Source organism: Pangasianodon hypophthalmus, chromosome 21 (assembly GCF_027358585.1).
Source record: "Pangasianodon hypophthalmus isolate fPanHyp1 chromosome 21, fPanHyp1.pri, whole genome shotgun sequence".
NCBI lineage: Eukaryota > Metazoa > Chordata > Actinopteri > Siluriformes > Pangasiidae > Pangasianodon > Pangasianodon hypophthalmus.
The window spans coordinates 11,201,939-11,220,001 of NC_069730.1; the positions used below are offsets into that span (position 1 = coordinate 11,201,939).

At 38.5% G+C, this 18,063-nt stretch overlaps 3 protein-coding genes across 3 annotated transcripts; all 3 read right to left on the reverse strand.

Annotated features, from left to right (window-relative positions):
• Positions 1-5,515: 5,515 nt before the first annotated feature.
• On the reverse strand, positions 5,516-6,756 carry LOC113533462 (probable G-protein coupled receptor 148). The gene has a single exon (XM_026925617.3). It carries the CDS (start codon positions 6,626-6,628, stop codon positions 5,516-5,518), a length of 1,113 nt encoding a protein of 370 aa, XP_026781418.2. The 5' UTR covers positions 6,629-6,756.
• Positions 6,757-7,355: 599 nt separating this feature from the next.
• Positions 7,356-9,284, reverse strand: LOC113533463 (probable G-protein coupled receptor 148). The gene has a single exon (XM_026925619.3). It carries the CDS (start codon positions 9,210-9,212, stop codon positions 8,235-8,237), a length of 978 nt encoding a protein of 325 aa, XP_026781420.2. The 5' UTR covers positions 9,213-9,284; the 3' UTR covers positions 7,356-8,234.
• Positions 9,285-12,753: 3,469 nt separating this feature from the next.
• mterf4 (mitochondrial transcription termination factor 4) lies at positions 12,754-18,062 on the reverse strand. The gene is made up of 4 exons (XM_026925597.3): positions 17,965-18,062; positions 14,898-15,294; positions 13,722-13,906; positions 12,754-13,256 (listed from the first exon to the last, which is right to left on the reverse strand). The coding sequence occupies exons 1-4, from the start codon at positions 18,043-18,045 to the stop codon at positions 12,834-12,836; spliced, it is 1,086 nt and encodes a 361-aa protein (XP_026781398.3). The 5' UTR covers positions 18,046-18,062; the 3' UTR covers positions 12,754-12,833.
• Between the last annotated feature and the right edge of the window lies 1 nt (position 18,063).

Here is an 18,063-nt window from a genome sequence, read left to right on the forward strand (position 1 = left end):
TTTTTCCATTGCATACATACAAAAATATTCTGGATCGATGTGGAACATTTAATTAACAAGAAATTGAACACTGCTTTACAGCTTAGTGGATCTGACATATAGATACACTTCAATATCCATGGACTTGATAAAGATAAAGCATATCTCATACAATTGTTCATTTGAACGGGTAAGTTTCACATTCCCAGAATGAAATGGTCTGACTCCAAACCAATTTATTTTCACTTTAAAAATGATTTCATGCATTATTGTAATGCTTGACGCAAATGTAAAGGTAAAAAGGTGATTAAAGCTTATAACACTGTAAGCAAATATGATATTGTTAGATAAGTGGCACCCCTTTCCTCTTTGTTTAGTTTTCCTCTTTTTTTTATTTTCCTCTTTGTTTTATCTTATTGTATTGTAGCCTGGTACCTATTACTATCTCTTTGTTTTATTTTCTCTTACATTTGAATGAATATTTTTCATTGTATTGTTCTTGTATATGGCATTAATAAAAAAAAAAACATACAACGCCTTGTATGTGCTTTCCATAATCAGGCTAAATATGTATGTAAAAGATTGAGTATGCAAGTTGCCTACATTGTAGGCAATATAATAATTATAGAAAAGTAAAGTGAAAAAGCTTAGCACACGGGTTCTCAAACTTTTTTGTGTAAATAAATAAATAAATAAATAAAGATAAGCCCCTCTCATGATCACAACAGAAATGAATTTCAAAAACATAATCCTACTAAAAATGACACATTAGGCAACTTTACCATCATAATTATTAATGAGAGCCATTAGAGCTTCTTCTTCTTGAATTTCCACTCATGTAACCTAAACCACTGTGTTATTGTAGTCTGAATAACATTTTTATCGTAACACTTGTATTCTTACAGTGATATTATTAATACTTTTTAATTAATTAGCTCAATTATTAATGGTTAATTATTAAGGATTAGATTAAACCCATTTCTATACAAGTGATAGTAGTTAATGGAGCTGAAATAGTGCCTCAACTGCTTAAAAAACCCAGATCACTAGGGGTCAATGTGGAGAACAGTAACACTAATGTATACTGATTACTGTTTATATAAAACATTGGCAGGAGAGTCAATGAATGGATGAAATGTTTAAAATCTATGACATCATACAGTAGGCTGTTGATTAGTAAACCCTTAGTAATCCTGATATCGACCAAGATTAGTAATCACATGTTATCAAAAACATTGAGAACAGTTACAGTAACGTTTCATTTTGCTTAATAATTTGCCTGAACAGATTTTCAAGCATTCAGTGTCACTTGGTAGTGAACAGAAAAAAGCAGAGCCCTGGAAACCGCTGGTGGTTCTCTGCTGCCACCTTTTATCCCGACTGGTTATGAAAGGCATCCTGACGAGCCTGTAGCAGGAATTTCAAATTCCCTTGAAGTTAAAGAAACACTACTGAATGTAAACCAAACGTAGTCATCAACCAAACATATCTGGTGTCCAAAGTTCGCTCATTTTGTGTACTTTTATACTAGAGATATAAGGTTAAGGTAAATCACATGTCTAAATCATTACATGTTAAACTACATGCAGACCTATAGAGAAGATGCCACTTCATGATTTCCAGAAATTGACGGTGGATTTGGAGGAAATATTATTTCCAATGTTATCTTTATATTTGACTTATTTTGCTGTTTTATGAAACAGCTTATATACAAATTGTATTTATAGACTGGCCAAGTTATGTCTGTTGAGGCATGCAGTTTTATGTGATGGGGTTAGAGAAAATGGTGTAAATGAAATTTTTGGCTGAACTATTAAAAAACTATTAAAACCTTTAGAACCTGAATAATGGCTGAATTACTACTTAGCAAATGCTTGCAAAAATGCTTCCATGCTTGCCTTAGTCTCCGGTGGCCAGGCCTTCTGTTGACAATGCACAGAGTTTTCATAATTTAATCGCTAAAGCCAGTGTATGTTTTATCTGAAGTTTCAGAGGGTGATTTATATTTTTCAGTGAAAGGGCACAGAATGAAAGGGCACAGAATTTTAATAGTGATTAAACATGACAGGAAAACAGCAGGAAAACCTGCCATATTCCAGTTTAATGTCAGAGCAATAAGTTAAAATCTGGCACATTACAGGGATATTTGATGGGCAACACAGCACACATCTGCAGGACATTTAAGCCTTCACCAGCTTATTCAACAGGTTCTGGTTCTCTTATGCTATTTTTTTATATATCAGTGCATGGTCACAAGCTTGGATGCAGTTGTATGCAGTACTTTGGAAAACTAGATTGTTATAATTTCACATTTTATGCTGACTGAATAGGAAGGTTTACAGCTAGTTAGTGGGACACTGAGGGTTATAACTCTCAGCAATTGTTGACAGTGACAGATTAAGCTTCCCACATTGTGTCTGCATAAGTTAAATGTTACCACTGAAATTAACCTCACTTCAGTAATTAGTTTATCTGTCAACATCCTGTTTCGCAAGCCACTATCGCCCTCTGTTGTTGTTGTTTTAAATATACTGACTTATCTGTGTTATACTGATATGAAATAGAGGAAATACAGAAATATGAATTAGATGCCAGTGGGTGCAGGGCATTTAATTTAAGTTCTGGAAGCATATTTGCAAATGGATGACATGAAAACCAAAAAATAGAACCAATGTTCCAGAAACCTAGATCTACCAAGTGTTACATAGATGTAATGGATTTATAGAATCAACTTTTAGATGCTTCTGATTTCTCTCTTTAAGAAATCGACCCATTAGGCTGCTAATTTATATTTAGTTCAATGTTATTTTTATTTCATTTTCAACCTAATAGTAGACACTGTCACTAAGCAGCTTTAAAGAAATCCAGATTTAGGTCCCTAATGACTAAGCCAGAGCTGACAGTGGCAAGGAAAAATATCAGTTTAATACCAACAGTTAATTTTGCCCAGAATCATATGAGTAAAATTACAAAAGCATGTGGAAAAAGGCATAAAAAAAACCCCAATGCCGCTGCACTCTTCAGAAACATTGCATATTCAGAAACATATCCTTGAATATCATCCCTGCACTGGCTACCTGTTAAGTTTAGAATTGATTATAAACTAGCACTACTTACGTACAAGGCTTTAAATGGTTTAGCTCCCACGTATCTAGCCAGTCTTCTAACACATCACAATCCACCACGCTGCTTAAGATCTCAAAACTCCAGACTTCTGGTAGTTTCCAGAATATCAAAGTCTACAAAAGGAGGTAGAGCGTTTTCGTATTTAGCTCCTAAACTTTGGAATAGCCTTCCTGACAGTGTTCGGGGCTCAGACACAGTCTCCCAGTTCAAACGTAGATTAAAGACATATATCTTTAGCCAGGCATACACTTAATACATACCATAACCTTGTACTTCAGTACATCTGATTAATTGCACATTATGATTTAGGGCTTACTAATATTATAAACAGCAACTATGCTAATTCCTTTCCACTTGTTTTCCTTCTTCTACCCATCCCCGAGGCACATAGAGATTGTGCCAGCTCCAGTAGACGAGGCCAACCCTATGAGGATCCTGAGGCATCCAGAGATGGACCTGCTCCAGCCGGTTTCTGCCTCGTGAGGATTTGGGTATTCAAAGCAACGCTGCTAACCCTATGTGGACTTTGAGGACTTTGAGGAAGACAACAACCTACATGACTATAAATAAATACAGAAAGGACATTGTTCATACCACACTCTCCAGTGTCACCCAAATGAGGATGGGTTCCCTTTTGAGTCTGGTTCCTCTCAAGGTTTCTTCCTCATATCATCTAAGGGAGCTTTTCCTTGCCACAGTCGCCTCAGTCGCCTCAGGCTTGCTCACTAGGGATAATTTTGTCTAACATCTAGGACTGTTTGCATGTTTTTGTTTCTGTTTGCATGCTTTTTGTTTCTTATGTTCTGTAAAGCTGCTTTGAGACAATGTTCACTCTTAAAAGTGCTATACAAATAAAATTGAATTGAATTGAATAATAAACTCAGCCATAATTGCTGATCCAGTACAGAAAACATTTTTTATACATATTAGCATGACGCTAATGGTGGAAACTGGTGACATGTAAACCTCATAATCTTAAACCAGTCCATGCAGTTCTCTATCCAGTCCACGTTTTCTTTTCTCTAGGAACAGACAGACAAGTGACAAACGAAAGGAAAAACTAACATAAAGTGTCTTTGTAAGGTATTGGGCCACAACAAGCTGCCAGAACAGTCTAAAATCTAAAGTGGGTCTGAAATCTCCTGTAGGTGAACTCCTCCTGTAGGTTGAGATGTGGTGAGTGTGAAGAGCACACTGTCATCGTGGAAGAGACCACTCCCTTCAGTGTAGACCTGTTTCTTCATAGGATAAAGGTGATCAGTCCGAATAACTTAGTATTAATTCACAATGACTCTTCCCTCTAAGGGGACAAGTAGACCATGAGAGTAAAATGACCACTACAGCACAACACAGACACCGGTTTTCCTTTAAACTGTCACCAGTCTGTAGTACTGTATAGTACTATAGTTACTATAGTATAGTGAAGTATGCATATTATTCATACCCTGTTCAAAAGCAGTATCTAGTAAACAACATGTGAACAACTTGAATGTACACAGTATGCAAAAAGAAATAAATAAAAGATACCCAGAAGATGTACAACCCATTTTCCAAGTGCACAGCCAGTTCATAAAAAAGTGACAAACTATTCAAGAAAAGAAACAATGGCAGCAGTTAGACACTTGAAAACTATTACAGTGCCAAGATTTCATCAAAAAATGTTGTAGGTAACTGAAAAATGTACATTAGTTTATTTATAGCCTATGTGAACATGATCATGCTAACTAACAACAGCTTATAGTTATCCTGTTTGATGTTCTTCTAGGTTTTGGAGTTACTGCATTTCATTTCATTGCATTTGTGCCTGCAATGAATGCACATGTGACAAATAAACCTCGAATCTTGATTTATTCAGTGCTGTGGATATACTCTTAATTTAGAATATGACAAAACACAGGACACATATACTTATTTAAGGCTTAGAAAGAATTGTAGTAGATTGGCACATATAGATAAAGGAGGGCATGATAAAAACAGGCAGAGCGAAACCAACAGCTTCCAAAACCAGCGTGGGGATCTGCTCCACTCCATTATCATGTATCCAATCAAACAAAAAAAAATCTCTAATTGTATGGAAACTGCATCTATGGGTGACTAATTGGTAGTCACATAAATGCTTAGTGTTATTTACCAAATGATACTGCATAGTACACTGCATACTTCTAAAAGGAATAGGATACAGTACTGGGGCAGTGTACAAATATGTTTTTATCATATGCTTTCTGTAAAGCTGCTTTGTGTCAATGTCCATTGTTAAAAGCGCTATACAAATAAAAGTGAAATGAATTGAATTTTATCAGAATTAGGACAGCAGTTGAAATCTTTAGCAGGGTAAGTCTAAGGAAACTTAAATGGTCTACTGAACATCCTTTACACAATCTTCATAAAAATGATAGAATTGTTTTAGCAATCACATCACAGGCGTGATGGCCCTAGGTCTATTCAGCCGAAAGAAATCCAGCAGAGCCTCACGCAGGTCCCTGTACCTGAGTCCGTACAGGTAGGGTGCCAAGGCTTTGGGCAAAACCAGCAGGACGTTGCACAGCACCAGCGAGACCCAGAGGAGTGCACTGGGATGTAGCTCACTGCTGTAGCTGTACAGCAGCAACTCGATGACCAGTAGCAGCATGGGACACACAGACAGGAACAGGTGGAGATAGTGCACAAGAAATGTTCCTTTAGCCCGGGACGACCGCTCTCCTCTCCGCACTGCGGACTTGTTGGTATAACAGTACAGTACAACATAACCAGAGACCACCAGCAGCAGGGTGATTAGTAAGGCTGTGACAGTTAGCAACATGCACACCTGGAGGGGCTTCGAGTGGCTAACAGTTAGCACTAGCACCAGAGGCAAAGAGCATATGTGTTGGGCGCAGGGGCTCATCACATGGTACCACAGGAAGAGACCCACAGATGCAGCGGGGAAGAAGACAGAAATGGCCCAGACAGTGGAGACAGCTGCATAGGTTCTGGAGACCGGCCACAGCATAGCATAACGCAATGGTGTTAATATAGCCAAGGAAGTGTCCAGCACTATGGCAGTGGAGCTGAAGATCCCACAACTGTAAAAGGTGCTCAACAGGAAGAGCATGGCAGCACAGGCCAAGTCTGACATCAGCACAGTGGCTGCATTCAAACAGGTGGTTAGCATGTAGAGAGCCACAAAGAGTAGGTCACTAAGCAAGGCATTGGCCAGGAGAAGGTAGCGGGTCTGCTGCCGCAAGTGAGCTCGGGACAGGATCCGGGCCAGGATAATTGGCGTGGTTAAAAAGACAGCCAGAAATCCTAGGATGGGGCAGATCTGGAATAGCCTCATATGCCGAGGAGGGAGAAAAACCTGCCACTCCTGAACAAACAACTCCATTGCAGTATGAGAGGTGTTAGTCAGGGCAAACTGTCGGCCGAGACGCTCTGCCTGTCCCGAGCTGTTGTACCAATCACCAAATGTACACAAAAGAGACAGTATGAAATCCTCCGCAGCCATGAAGAGCCTCTCTGTTCGCCCGTGTAGAAGAGCCTCCATTTCTACTTAAATCTGCGTAAGCAAGTGTTCAGCACTGGCAATTCACGCTTCTCCTCACTGCAGAAAGAAAGCAAGTGTGTGAGCCAGGTGATATTGAACGGTTTTGGTCATGTTTCCATGGAGGTGGAGATGAGGGTAAACATCACTTTGCAGGTAAATGGAGCCGAGTGAGCTCTCCCACTACACGTAGATATAAAAACAGATAGCTTAGCCATAACTAGGCCTGTTGTATAACTTAATCTACTTCTGTAAATAAATTAAAGCATATTGACAGTTCTTTATTAAAAAAAAAAAAAAAAGTAATTGAGTACAAGTAGGAAATGTTTTTAAAACATAATTTTGTTGAACAGGGATTTAATGAACCATCAGTTATGTTTACTATGTAGCCATTAAAAATATATTATTTAATTGGAAAAGTAAAACCTAGTACAAATAAAAGTGAAAGTAAGACAATGAATGGCATATCAGATAACAGCTAGTCAAAACAGGTAACATAATAATGTTAATCTTTGTAGTCGTCCTGTTGATATACTCAGAGAAGCATTTTTGTGCCTGAACCACATAAACCTAACCTGTTAACGACATTTTCCCGTGGCTCCATAAGAGCCAAATGTGATCAGTTTATGAAAAATTGTATACTGTTATATTCAGTTTTTATTTGTATAGCACTTTTAACAGATAGAGTGTCAGGCAGCAGATACGGAAGCAGGTGCAGGTAAACAAAAGCTTTATTTCTCATGCTTGCAGACAGATCCAAAACCAAAGGTCAGGAGATGTACGATCAGCATAAACAAGGCTAGACAATGAGCAAAAACATGAAAACCAGAAACGAGATCAAAACCAGAAGAGATTATGACTGAATAAAAGGCTTGGTAACGACAGAGCGTATACTCTGCAATGACTGGTTGGTGTGAGAGTCCTTACATGGCGTGTAGTCCTTGCATGCTGTGATTAGTGAATGAGTTCAGGTTTGTCTGATCAGTAAGCTCGTGAACGTGAACGTGAACGTGACGGTTTCTGTGGCTGTTGGGTGTTGTAATCCGTGGCGGCCATACCTGTTTCCAGCGTTGACATGATTTAGAGATTGTCACGAAGTAGCTTTACAGAAATCCAGCTATAGATTTAGATCCCTAATGAGCAAGCCAGTGGCAATAGGAGCAAGGAAAAACTCCCTGAGACAACATGAGGAAGAACCCTTGAGAGGAACCAGACTCAAAAGGGAACCCATCCTGGGTGACACCTAATAGTGGGTTTTATAAATCATTACTCTTCTACAACTGTATATTAAAAAGTGAAACAGGATAAAGTGTGCTGAAAGGATGTTCGGTATGAGTATATTTTGAATAAGAGCCCTGGGATGAGCACAGGACAGTCTTTATATTTAAAGCAGCAGTTCTTAACAACGGGGAGGTGCTACCATGATGAGAAAAAAGAGTCACTTTCCTCACACATGCTAATTAATGAAAGGTGTAAACCTTTCACACAAACAGTCTGTTACGAATCATGAGCAATCATAGATCATTTTTGGATAGATTTCTTTATATAACAGTAGAAATTAGCAAGGCAAGAATCCCACTGTATTGTTTTGCACCCTGCTAGATTCCATTCATATTTGGCCTGTTGGTGTTGGTGAAGTGTTTGTGTTCTGGCTGAGCCATCTTTTCCACAGCACCAGCTGAACCGTCTCATAGACCTCCCGGTAACGCAAGCCATAAAGGTAGGGGGTGCAAGCACATGGCACAACCATCAGCACAGCTAGATTCGCTGTATTGATCCACACAGCCAAGGGCAGATGCTTAAATAACAAATCAAACAGCATAAGCTCCACTGTAAACACCAAACCGGGTATGAAGTATATTAGCAACATCACAGTGTGTGCTAGCAGAGTCAGCCGGGCTCGTGAGTAGCGATTGCACCATATCCCAGAGCTCCTGGTGACCATGTAGAGACGGATGTAGCAGTAGAGGATCAGCATAGTGCAGAAAATCACCCACACGCTGAAGTAGATATGCAGGCTGACTTTAATGTCTTTTTCCAGGGACACTAGAGTGAGCAGCACCAGACACATCTTCAGGTTCTCTGGGTTGCCCTGTTTTTTGACCGCCATCACCACCAGCAGTGAGAGTGGATATGACGCGGCTATGGCCCACACCAACCCGACTATCTTCTTTACTCGTGACAGAGGCAGGATTTCATTGTAGCGCAGTGGCCAACGCACGGCCATAAACGTGTCAATGACCATCAGTGTGACAGTTAACACAGAGGAGCAGTATGTAGTGACAGTGGCAACCATTAAGAACTCACAGAATATGTAGTGCAGTTCCATGTCCAGCACATTATAGGAGACGTTGGTGAGGTTGAAGATGAGGAAGAGGATGTCCGATAGCAGTGTATTGGCCAGGAGGAGGTAGCGCGTTTCCTGTCGGAGAGATGGATTGTAGAAGATGCAGAAGAGGAGTAATGGGTTTATCACCAGAGTGACAGTAGTGAGGAGAACAGCAGGGATGAGGAGGAAATTCATTCCTTCACTCTGCATGACCTGGAACCACGTATGAGTCATAACAGAGAGGAAAGAATAATTCATCTTTGTGTATTACTGTCTTCTTTTCAGATAGGAGCCTTCAGGATGAACAGGTTCAGGTTCTACCTAAAGGACAAAAACCCAGGAAAGTTAACATTTGCATGAAGGTATTTCTTTTTCAGTGACTACACCGACTTTGCTTACTTCAGCACTTCATGTCAAATCAGTGGATTTTCTTGTGGCTTAAAGGGCACTGGGACTGAAGAAAAAGCCACAAAACTGACAATTTTAAATATGCTTGGTGTCTAAAGTTTCTAGGCTAATTAAAAAAAATTACATTTTTGGTAACACTTCTATTACTTGTTAGTAACATTAGCCTCTTACAGTCTCATAGTTTCGAAGCACTAAAGAGACTACTCAAATCACCAGAAACTTAATGTGAGAAAAACTTTTCAATGATCTGAAACAGTCAGGTTTTGCTGTTAGCTCCTAAAAAAGAGCAAGACTGTCTTTTGTCACTCATGAATTTTTCTGTGAAGTTCAATATCATATTAATTAAAAATCCATAAACAAAAGTTAACAAAAAGTTCCAGAATAAATTACAGACTAAGCCAATAGACTGTCACTGTTTTATTCCAAATACAAAGAGCTAAGGTAAAGAAAGCATGTGAATAAATAAGGCAGTGGTGGGGTGGCTCAGGTGCCACTGGGTAACTGGGCTTCTTATCAGAAGAGCTCAAACCCCAGCATCACCAAGCTGCTACTGTTGGGCCCTTGAACAAAACCCTTAACCATCAACTGCTCAGTTACATCCTGTTGCAACTGTAAGTTGCTTTGCATAAAAGCATCAGCTGAATATGTAAATACAGTGTTGAATAGATGCCTTTCATGTTAAAGTCTTAAAACCATGTAGCTCAGTTGTCGTTCTTCTTTTGGTTGCTCCTGTTAGGGATCACCACAATGGATCATTGGTCCATGTATTTGATCTGACAAAGTTTTTGTGCCAGATGCCCTTAATGACACAACCCTTCCCAATTTTATGTTACCCCAGTGGCTGGTGTTGGTTCCCTGGCCAGGAATTGAACCCGGACTGCGGCAGTGAGAGAGCTGTGGTCTAACCACTAGTCCTCCAGGGACCCTGTCTGGCCTCATAAAGTACCTATTTACAATTACGGTCGGTTAAAAAGTGTGAGACTGGTATAATACTGTTCTTAGAAACCTGGGCTAGAAACCTGCAACATCATGGATAAATCAGAATCCACGAGAGATTCCCAAAAGCATTATCAATAGACTCATTCCCGCTATGACAGATTTATTTTCGCTGGAGATTGTTGGCTTAAAGATTAACAGTAGTTGTCCTTTGTTTTCTAATATGATTTACACCAGTGTATTGTGCATTAGACCTGCTCTACACACTTCTGCTATGTCAGAGCATCAGTTTTTCATTGCCACTCTTCATGTTAACATCTTCCTTATAATGTCTGGCATAACACCGACTTTATCATCAACGCTGTTAATGACAGTAAGCAGACCTTTTTTTTCAAACTCACAGTATATCTGACACAACAGCTCAATTTACACATTTTCACAATGAAAAATGATATGTTGCAGCGTTAAATAACAAGCTATCAACATTTAATTATAAGTTGAGATATTGTTCTTATCTTTCAGAGATACATGTTATCACAAGTACATATGCCAAATAGTGTATACTGACCTTAATAATGGAGAATATGGTCAGGTGACTAACCCGCTTTCCTCTCCCCCAGAATATCCGCTTCTGAAAAGAACCAAATTACAGGAAATACGGATGTGAAGGTGTAAACGTGTGTAAAGCTCGGTTTGATGCTCATATGTGCTGGTTTGGAAGGTTATAACAAACTGCCTTCTTACTGTATGTAGCCTAAATATTAGAAATAGCAGGGCACACATCGACTGATTTTTTTATCTTGGGGTGGGGAACAAGGAAAGTGGTAAAGTGATGTTAGAGTAACATGAAAGTCATTTGTTAGCATTATAAAATAATCATTTATGTCTAATTACAGTACTTTGTCTTATCTTGTTTACACAACTCATTTTTTCCTCCCTATTTCCCTCACGTAGTTATAAAACTTGTTATACTGTATTTTGTTTATGGCATTTTTAAGTACTTATTTTATTCTATTTTGATCATATTTGTTTAAGCTCTAGTGTGTGTATATGTGTGTAATTGTGAAAGTATGTAAAAGTGTGTTGTGTTTTCTGTGCCTAGGCAAAGTAATAAGCTTTTAATAGTCTTAACAACAAATCATTGGTCATGAGTAAGAATGAAGCAGATGCACTCCTGAGAGCTCCTGTGCCACCATTTGCTCGTTCACTTTTGCTGCAGCGAACTGTTTGTTTACGGAAAAGCTAGAAACAGAGAAATTCACTGATTTAGTCTTGTATGCAGAAGTAAAAGCATGATAATGATTAAAATGTTTGACGTAAAACTCAAACACTAGATGTACAAAATTTTCCAAAAATATCTTCAGGGATGTTAAAAGATTAGTGATTGTTTGGTTCTCTGCCACACCTGATGAAGCCCATCAAGAGCCACAACATTTAAAGAAACTAAAGGGAAAAGCTTCCAATACTAACTTCCTTTATCTTTTTGTTTAATTCTTGCTCATTGCCTGTCCACTAAAAGCTTAATAAATGCCATTTTGGGCCCATTTTTTAAATCACATGAGCGTATTCTCCATGTAAGAACTTTACCTGAGCCTCACCATAACATTTCACTATACATAAGTCTTGATGATACTGTTCACAACAAATACATCTGACAAATTAAGAAGCATTTTTTTCCCTGTTGGATGTAATTTCTCAGCTGGTGAATTCATTTGATTTATTAGGATTTGGAAAGAACACTGCCAGCTCCTTTCTGAATGAAGTGCAGGGAAAAAGCCTCTTGTGCTCTTCCTGAGCTGTTCTGCTTCTGAGCACTGAGAAAGCTGCGAGTCTAGGAGAGCACCTGCTGCTGTGTACACAGTCAAAAGGATGTCCTCTGAAAGCGCCATTAAGTTCAAGACTCGTCTATTCTATCGATTTCATTCACTTTCAGCCAGGCAACACACACACACACACACACACACACACACAGATCAATTCCACAGAAATGACGATCACTCGCTTACCTTTTTCTCACACAGCCATTCCGTCCGTTCATTCACATCAGAGTGTGAATCGATACACACACACACACACACTACACACACACTGCACACGCACTCTGGCGCGCGCCCGAGCAGTGCAACAGCGCTGTAACCGGTGCGTGAACGCGCACGCGACCTCACAGCTCTCCAGGCACTCCATGGCTACACACAGGGTTTTCAGCCTAATTTCCTGTCACAGCAACACTTTACTTCAAAGCAGAGCTCAGAAAACTACCATCCTTCAGCACAGGCAAGAGGAGAAGTCCTCCCTGAGAAGAGAACACTGCATGTTTGGTGGCAGTATCATTATGCTTTGGCATCATTGGGGATTTGTTTGCACAAATGGTTTTATGATACATCTTGCTCATCAACTTCCTGCTTTTTCCTGCATTTACACACACAATTCACAGGACACTAGAAAAGGCAATCAGTAAAATGCAAGGAGACAATTTATTTCCATATCAATATGGCATACTGCACAGAAACAGAAATATGAAGCTACATTCGAGAATCAGTGTCTTTCTGGCATCTTGGCTCTCTGATTTGTTTTCTTCTTGGAGCTCATGTGTCTCTGTGTGACCTCATCATCATCATCATCATCATCATCATCCTTTTCATCATCATCATCATCATCATCGCTGTACTCTTCATCTTGCTCCTCTTCCTCCTGCTCTCTTGCCACAAGTTTCCGGAACACATCGAACTCTTCCTGTGTGGCATTGGCGATATCGGTGAGATAGATTTCCTCGGGGACGCTGAGGAAGTCTTTGAGGCGCGGGTTGAGTATAAGTGTCTGGCCCTTCTTGTCAGGGGTTTGGTACAGTCCACGGCGCTCCAGGAAGCTGTGACGACACCGCAGCTCCTCCAGGGAGAGTCTGAAGAGCTTCGCCTTCACCATCTCAGCCTGGCGACAGCCCATGCGGAAATATACGTACTGCAATAAGATGAGAGAGAGTGAGAGAGAGAGAGAGAGAGAGAGAGAGAGAGAGAGAGAGCAGGGTACAATAAAATCTGCTGCATAATAAAGTGAGGGGTGAAATTCAGGATAAAAAGTCAGGACAAAGTGCAGTCTGCTCCACACTGGCTGGTTTGTTGTCTGGCTCCCTGACTTGGAAGATAATATTTAAAATCATCTTAACTCATATAGAAAGCCAGAGATAGACAGAAGAGGAGTGAATAAGTGAGTCGATAATGATGTGATGGTTTTAAATCTGAATGTTTTATTGGTCAATTAAGGAATCTTGTAAGAAATCTGACCTGGCGGCTTCACATGTTGAAAATCATGGAAACAAACAAATCTACTGCAGACATTTTTTTTTTTTTTTAAGAAAAAACGCATGTCCTGCCATGACAATGTTGCAGAAAGCTGAATGGAATAATATAGAAAAACTCTGCCCACCTGAAACATGTACTCCAGACGTGCTGGCTCTTCCTCCACTACATGCGGCGAGTCTCGGAGGATGTCTGCCATCTGCTGAGCGGTGAACTGGCACTTCTCTCTGAGGAGCCGAGACACAGTGTTCACCCTCTTCACTGGAAACGACAGGATCCGAGGGTAGTGGCTTATCACCCTCTGCAAACTGCCTGACAAACAGAGACCAGGGTTTATGAGCCGATTTCAGGCCATTCTGTGTTTCTATTCACAAATCCAATTTCCAAAAAGTCAATGAAAGATAAATGAAAGATAAATCATTGTTTCCATGACGACTTCTGTGAACGTTCTGAATACAAATCCTGCTGATCTGTAGAAGGAGTTTATGGGTACACAAGTACAAATGAGATGTTTGTGGATATATTATATTGATTTTTTTTTAACCAGTATACGTATGTCGGAACAAGAGGAGCAGTCTGGAAATATACAGCACTGAGATGAACGTTAAAACCTTCAGTGATGTTTCTAATCCTCCACATTTACAAACATACAAATTCACGCACCTTTAATAGAATAAAGGTATACTTAAAGGTACAGCTGGAAATATTGAAAAGACCTATAATAATTTCTAAAGTCACCTTAGAAAAGGCTTCTGAAAAAATGCTCTGCTCCACTTAAAGCAGCGTGCACATTACACGAAAATCTCCGAATCACATGACTTTAATCACATGCGATCAGGTGATTTGTGGATGTAGGGGTGTGCACACTTCATGATCTTTCACCTGCAGAGTTCCCCGTTAAAGCATGCTTGATCCCCATATCCTGCTTTCCCATGAAAATAAATGTCAGAGAGGTTTATCATGTCACTTTGTGGCTTTGTGCACACAGCTCAAGACATTTAGTGGGTTGCTGGGATTTGGGTGTGTAAAGGATTGTTGACGTTTTCATTGCAATTTCAATTTGCATCACAGGCAGCAATGGGCTGTAAAAAAATCCAAACCGCTCCTTTAAGCTGATACAGAGCAGTTATGATTAACTACTTAAAAATAATAATAATAACAACCACAACAACAACAACAACAATAATAATAATAATAATAATAATGACAAACGGAAGAAATTTATTTTATTTAAATAGCCATAAATGAAAGACATTTATTATGAAGTAAAATAAAACAGTAAGTAAAAGTAAAAGCTGTTCACCTTCAAGCAGGCCAAGCTTCCTTAGATTCAGAACCCGCTGCTGTAACTGAGCTTCATTAAGAGAATAAAGCTCAGGACATTTCTCCAGGATCTCCAGGTTTAAGCCGAGGCTGAAGAGCACAGTCAACACCGGCACGTCATGCTTGCAGCGAGTTTTATTCGCTGCTTCATACACCATCTCAGCCTGGCTCTCTGAGAAACCCATTTCAGCCAAAGACTGTATGGTTAGCTCTCTCCTGCCATGCTGGACGGTCTGAGCAGGGGAGGAACCGGGGGACAGGGGTGGAACCAGCTGTGATGAACAGAGTGGTCGGTGAAGGAGAATTAATGGCACCCTGGGCAATTCTTTTCCAGGGATACCTTTTGGTAAGCAGGTTTTCCATGTCCATCGTAGAATCTGTCCCAAAAACAGTATAAAAGAAACTGTGTTCTAGTATGAATGGAGATGATGGCAACAAGTCTTTTATTAGCTAGTGGTTGGGGTGTATAATTATAATCACAGTTATTTATCATAAGTACACAGCCAATTTAGGAAGAAATTTTGAATGCACTTTTTGTTTTAAAATAAACAGACAGCTGGAGCTTGTGTGACCCAGTGTCATCATCCTGGAGTATGTCTTGAAGTGTTTTATTCCTCTTATACCACAGCAATTAGCCAACAACTACATTTTATTATTTAATAAAGAATGATACATCACACTTTAATCTGTTTACAGTTGTGGAACATCTGTAATGTATCACTTACTGTATAACAGTTTGAAGCTCTTGAATTTAATAAAAAAAAAAGAAAAAAAAATGCAACTTCCCATTTTTTTAACCTCTGATTGTTACAAAGGGGCTACACTGGAGACTCCTTCCATAATAATTTAAATAAACGTCTCCTCACAGAAAGCTTCACAATATGAACGATTATACATTTTTATTGGTTAAATATCATGTTGTAATCATTAGAGTTAGATTATGTGAATTAGTGAAGTAGAGTTAGATTATGTGAATTAGTGATGTAGAGTTAGATTATGTGAATTAGTGATAGAGTTAGATTATGTGAATTAGTGATAGAGTTAGATTATGTGAATTAGTGATAGAGTTAGATTATGTGAATTAGTGATATAGGGTTAGATTATGTGAATTAGTGATATAGGGTTAGATTATGTGAATTAGTGATGTAGAGTTAGATTATGTGAATTAGTGATATAGAGTTAGATTATGTGAATTAGTGATATAGAGTTAGATTATGTGAATTAGTGATAGAGTTAGATTATGTGAATTAGTGATAGAGTTAGATTATGTGAATTAGTGATAGAGTTAGATTATGTGAATTAGTGATGTAGAGTTAGATTATGTGAATTAGTGATGTAGAGTTAGATTATGTGAATTAGTGATGTAGAGTTATATTATGTGAATTAGTGATATAGAGTTAGATTATGTGAATTAGTGATATAGAGTTAGATTATGTGAATTAGTGATAGAGTTAGATTATGTGAATTAGTGATGTAGAGTTAGATTATGTGAATTAGTGATGTAGAGTTAGATTATGTGAATTAGTGATGTAGAGTTAGATTATGTGAATTAGTGATATAGAGTTAGATTATGTGAATTAGTGATAGAGTTAGATTATGTGAATTAGTGATAGAGTTAGATTATGTGAATTAGTGATAGAGTTAGATTATGTGAATTAGTGATGTAGAGTTAGATTATGTGAATTAGTGATGTAGAGTTAGATTATGTGAATTAGTGATGTAGAGTTATATTATGTGAATTAGTGATATAGAGTTAGATTATGTGAATTAGTGATATAGAGTTAGATTATGTGAATTAGTGATAGAGTTAGATTATGTGAATTAGTGATGTAGAGTTAGATTATGTGAATTAGTGATGTAGAGTTAGATTATGTGAATTAGTGATATAGGGTTAGATTATGTGAATTAGTGATGTAGAGTTAGATTATGTGAATTAGTGATAGAGTTAGATTATGTGAATTAGTGATATAGAGTTAGATTATGTGAATTAGTGAAGTAGAGTTAGATTATGTGAATTAGTGATGTAGAGTTAGATTATGTGAATTAGTGATGTAGAGTTAGATTATGTGAATTAGTGATGTAGAGTTAGATTATGTGAATTAGTGATATAGGGTTAGATTATGTGAATTAGTGATGTAGAGTTAGATTATGTGAATTAGTGATATAGGGTTAGATTATGTGAATTAGTGATGTAGAGTTAGATTATGTGAATTAGTGATGTAGAGTTAGATTATGTGAATTAGTGATGTAGAGTTAGATTATGTGAATTAGTGATGTAGAGTTAGATTATGTGAATTAGTGATGTAGAGTTAGATTATGTGAATTAGTGATGTAGAGTTAGATTATGTGAATTAGTGATGTAGAGTTAGATTATGTGAATTAGTGATATAGGGTTAGATTATGTGAATTAGTGATGTAGAGTTAGATTATGTGAATTAGTGATATAGGGTTAGATTATGTGAATTAGTGATGTAGAGTTAGATTATGTGAATTAGTGATGTAGAGTTAGATTATGTGAATTAGTGATGTAGAGTTAGATTATGTGAATTAGTGATATAGAGTAGAAATGACAGTGTATTAGAACTAAAACATTAACAGAAAGCCTGGAGCTGATTCACAGCTGGAGCTATTGTCAGAGCTGCTGTAATAGAAAATTAATCAACACCTTCTGGCCAATCAGATGCGATCATTCAACAGCGCTGTTTTAAGTTAAATGAATAAAGTGATCGCTTAAATTCTGGTTAAATGTGCTTTACGGCAACGAGCCAATCTCAAATGACTCCTTACTACTTTAGAAGCGTCCTACACCAAGTGCTGTATACATACACGAATGGTTTCTACACACTATGCTGTGCACTACGTATTAAAACTGCTCCCATTTGGGACTGGGCCGCTGTCTCGTTACAGCTGCAGGTGAACTTCTCTCCGCTACGAGGCTTCAGAAACCTGCTTCTGTTTCTCAGCGTGTGTCAAACTAAACCTCAAATCTCATTCAACAGCTCCACAACGTAAAATAATTATTATACCCTCTCAGCTTTCTCACTCACCCCTAGAGCAGTGTGTGCTTGGCTACCCATTGGTCCGGCGTCAAAATATGTTCCCCTGAATACAGTTCCGGTTTTAAACATCGTTCCGGGGGGAAAAAA